Source organism: Poromitra crassiceps (assembly GCF_964638095.1).
Source record: "Poromitra crassiceps genome assembly, chromosome: 20".
In the NCBI taxonomy this organism is placed as follows: domain Eukaryota; kingdom Metazoa; phylum Chordata; class Actinopteri; order Beryciformes; family Melamphaidae; genus Poromitra; species Poromitra crassiceps.
In genome coordinates this window covers 14,977,487-14,982,011 of record NC_139637.1, presented here as the reverse complement: position 1 = coordinate 14,982,011, position 4,525 = coordinate 14,977,487, and the positions used below count along the sequence as shown (strand labels likewise).

Genomic DNA, 4,525 nt, shown 5'->3' with positions numbered 1-4,525 from the left:
CGAGTTACACGAAACGCACGCTGGTAACAGTTTTCTGAGCTGGGGATCTGATCAAACAATGTCAAAACAGAGTGTGATGATGTGACTGTATTTCAAGTTTCACAAATCTGCAGGAAGGCGCTACTTTGGCATCAGTTCATATTGTGCAAAAGCGATGACAGCGACAGACTTTTTTTCCACGCATGCAAAATATTCACTCTGAAAGAGAGAAAACATCTCCAAACACTCTTTTCACGGAAAATCCATTCATATTCCAAGAGACCATGAGTCCATCATCTCTTAATAAATACTTCTAACCTTGACGTACATAAATAAGGTGTTGCAGAGATACTGTAGGTGCCTTGAGATAAATGGGTCTGTAGGCAGTTTCACAGTCGTGCGGGAGAAGAACCTGCTTCTCCTGAGGGGGAGGACCTCTTACATGTACTTGATGGCTCATTGGCTGTAAGACAGTGAATGTTTCGCTGTAGTAGCAGCAGGCACTGTAGGACGTGTAGCAAGGCACATTACACCAACTCTAAACCACATGCAGGCCTAACGCAATAGAATCAAATGGAATGTTAGCCCTGATTTGACGACATGGTTGTTTGGAGAGAATTGGAACAGCCACCAGGCGGCGAATGGAAAATAAATATTGAATTCGGACTGAACCCAAAGCCCAAACAGAAAGGCCCCGTGTGCAAGGAAAGTGAACGCGTCACCTGGGTTTTTAAAAGCTTTCTGGCGAGAATCCGTCAATTATTGACGGATTGTCCCCAGAATGCGGGTCAATATCTCTCATTTCTCTGGCAATGTTTGGTTGTTTCATATCGGAGAGCAAACCAACAAGTGATGCGTGCAGGACAGGTGATGGTTCTCAACTCGTTGAGGATGTTCTCCAGTTTTCATTTGACAAAGTGACGCATGCACCCCTCACTGCATATAACCTGGGGGGAAATACAGTGTGACCTGTCTGCCTTTCCTCCTGAGGAAGCAACATACCCCCCATGGAGGTGGAAGTTCCACTCGTTGTCTCCAGAAAGCCAAGTCATTCTCCACAGTTTGTTTGTTGGAGAATCCTACTGAAAGGCCAGTGCTCCTGATGTACGGACCATTCTAGGAAAGGGTGGGAAGTGTACGAGCCTGCAAGCCCACGGCACCCCGGAAAAAGTGCAAAATGATCGTCACTAGCCCAAAAACTGAATTGGATGTGGATGGAGAAAGGTGTCAGGAAATACCCTCGATGGACAAGTTCCATCAATGTCAACCTCCCTTCACGTCCCGCCTCATCGAGTCCTGAGGTACTGTGGCGTGGAGTAGTTGAACAGGAGGAAGTCCATGCGGTACATGTTGAACAGTCTCTTCTGGTAGAACGGGCTGATGTTCTTGAAGAAGCGCGCCGCCATGTCCCCGTCGGTGCGCGTGCTCTTCCCGGAGGTGGGGAACCGGACCGTCCCCTCCGCTCCGGCCAGCCTGAGCACGGCCTGGGCGTCGGGCTCCAGGGTCTCGTACTTGCCCACCACGTCGTAGTGGATCAGACAGGGGTGGCAGAGGGAGTGCACCCGCTCCCAGTGCTCGTTGAGCGGCTCCTCCCGCTGAGTCCGCGGGTCCACCAGGTACTGGACGAACTCCGGGAAGGTGACGTCGCCGCCCTTCTCCAGCGCCTCGGATTCCGGGTTGGGCCGGTGGCGGCGGATGATCTTGGTGCCGTAGCGCTTGTGGAAAGCGGTGTTGTAGCGCCGCGTGAATTTGTTCCGGTAGGCGGACACCAGGCGCTCGAAGGGCTCCCGCACGAAGATGAACTTGAGGTAGGTGCGCAGGCGCTGGTTGATCTCGGAGACGGAGAACTCGGAGAGCGTGCGGAGGTTGCCGGCCACGTGGGCCTCGTTGGCGGGGATGTCGAGGGGGTCGCTGTAGCGGCCATCGCTATTAAGGACCATCAGGACACGCTTCCAATTGGTGCAGGCCACCTGGAAGTAGTAAGAAGAGCATAAAGAAGATTAAGAGGTAGAAAAGGTTCCTACACATTTTCAATTAAAAAAGTCTTTTTCCAGACCGTGATGAAGATTGTTCTTCACAGGGACAGATATCAGAATAATAGTGAGATGATTGGCAGGGTTCCTACACGCTTTCCATTTTAGAATTCCATGTTTTTCCAGGCAGACCCGATGTTCTTGACTGGATGTGATGTTGGTGGGTATTTTATATCATGCATGCTGACAGTAGCTGGGTAATAAGAGCATCCCTCTATCTGAACATTATTCTTCACATTAACAAAAACAACAGCATCATAAAAGCTGTAATTATGTGATCCACAACATTTCCCGCACGTTTCCGGACATTTTTCTTTTTCAAATTCCCAAACTATTCAAGATCTGGAAATGATCAAATTCATTTTCAAAACTTTTATACAGACTTTCCAGACCTGTGTAGGAACCCTGGGAAGAAGAATTTGTTTTGTTTTTATTTCCAAGCAAAGTGCATAGTAATCGTACATACGAGAAAACATATCAAACACATCCAAACACAGGTGTACCTGACATGTGTACACAGGTGTTGTTACACCTTATTACGACAGACATCTCCTGTGGTGTATAATCTCAACCCCCCTCACTGACCTTGGGTACGTAGCAGTAGATCAGACTGTGCTTATCGTCCACGATGAGGTGTTTGAGGTCCTCGGGGGCGAGCACCCTGCGCTTCCTGGTGTGGCTCAGGCACGCCTGCTCCAACACGTCCCTGCGGCCCTGGAGAGACCTCTGGGCTGCCGACAGCTCCGCCTGCTGGCGGCCACGTGATCATGACCACGGAGAGGAAAGGACGAACCAAGCAGAAACAGAAATATTCGTTGGAAATTGTTGTGTGTGAGATGTGTGTGACTCAAACGGTTATTTTGACAGTGGTGAAACAGCACCATAGTAGTTATCTGGAAGCACATTTGAGTTATGAGTTATGAGTCGGGTGAGACACTCCTCTATACCATGTGCTACTGTATCAAGATCATTCATGAATGAATCATTCAATTTTGTTTGAGTTATGGGTCTTCACAATCATTATACCTCTTCTTACAACATTGTCACATAGAGACACTGCATGAAATAGGCCACGCCCATCACGGGGGAAAGCGCTCCATTCACTTCCACACACCAGCGTCATTTCCCTTGGATTAAACATAGCTAAAAGCTGTTGTGTGGTGGGGCTGCGCAGACAACAAATGTAAAAAAATGGCCAATTAAAGTTTTTTTTGTACTCCTGAGCAAAACAAGGAAGCCATTGAGAATTGGCGAGAAGAAAAATGTGGATCTAGCTGTCAAGGAAGTAAGTTGGAGTGTTCATCTTCTGTATATACGATCTTTGTGTGCAACACACAACCATGCACGCGACATAGAGACACTGCGTAACGCGTCATCATTAAGAAACCACGCCCAAGACGGGGGGAAACGGAAACCCCCCCTCCAATCCTGGCGTTCTCCTATCATGTCACGTCCAGCCTGGTGCCTCAGAGCGGTGCAAGGAGCTGTTTACCCCCGGGCTGGGCGCGTTTGTCACACGGGCTCGTGAGTGACAGTCACTCAACGCTGAATGATTTCTTTCAGCAGAAACTGGTAAACGCACACACCAATCACTTCTCCTCTCAGTTAGATTAGTCATCCGCTTTTGTGAACCCTCACATAGTGTCGATTTCAGCCGTCAAATATGACCGCCAGACCTCCACACGCATCGAGCACCAGGAAGCACCAGCGTCCACGGGGAAGATGAGAGTGTGACCCCGCCCCATCCACTCTCTCGTGCGGGGTGAATCTGTCACTCGCTTCGCTGCACAAACAGGCATGTATCTCAGCTTCCTGGTCAGAGACGGGCGTTTTTTCGGCAAAAACGACCTACATTCAAGTGTCGATAACTAAAGAACGGAAGAAGGCAGAAACAAACTTTTTCCTCCCATGAAAGTAGAGGAGGCTTTGTTCTGTCTTCTGGTATATTCAGTGTTGACATAGTCATAGAAGAAAATATTCCGTGGGTCCAGGAAAATCACTGAAAATGGTCAGAAACCCTGGCGGGGAATGTCTGCTTGTGAGTAACAGTTGTGGTAAAGCAGGCTTCCACCCCCTCTGTGCTGTGATCTGTCATTTTCTCTAATTAAGAAGTTATGGGAAGTCTCATGACTCATATATACTATATCTGACCGCTTCTTAACTATGGAGACCTGCTGTATATATGAATGCTTCTGCTCATTGTTTGCACATGCTACTGTAGATACTGAGATGTGTTGCTAACTGTGACGCCCTCACTCATCATTGTACTCTTTATACCAATCCACCTTATTTCTAGCTGCCATGATGCCTGATGGGTGCTTCTTCCGCTTCCGGTGTAATAGGCTGTTTTACAGTCTATGGTTTTAACTTGACAAAAAAAACATCTATGAGGATTTTACAGCAGAGCCATTGTCGTTCGGGTGCTGGGATAACGTAATGCATTGTGGGTAGTCGGCTAGTGTGGCTAATGCTAGTGGCTAGCGTAATAGTGACTTTACATGGCAGTAAAACGC

General features: G+C 48.2%; 1 protein-coding gene across 1 annotated transcript in view; it reads right to left on the bottom strand.

The window, feature by feature from the left end:
- Positions 1-761: 761 nt before the first annotated feature.
- LOC310794814 (carbohydrate sulfotransferase 11-like) overlaps positions 762-4,525 on the bottom strand; it is a 38,570-nt gene continuing 34,806 nt past the window's right edge. The window contains exons 3-4 of the mRNA XM_083656868.1: positions 2,598-2,762; positions 762-1,949 (exon numbers count right to left, since the gene is read on the bottom strand). Of these exons, the coding sequence (XP_083512994.1) occupies positions 1,266-1,949; positions 2,598-2,762 (849 nt within the window). The 3' untranslated portion in view covers positions 762-1,265. The remainder of the gene's footprint in view (positions 1,950-2,597; positions 2,763-4,525) is intronic.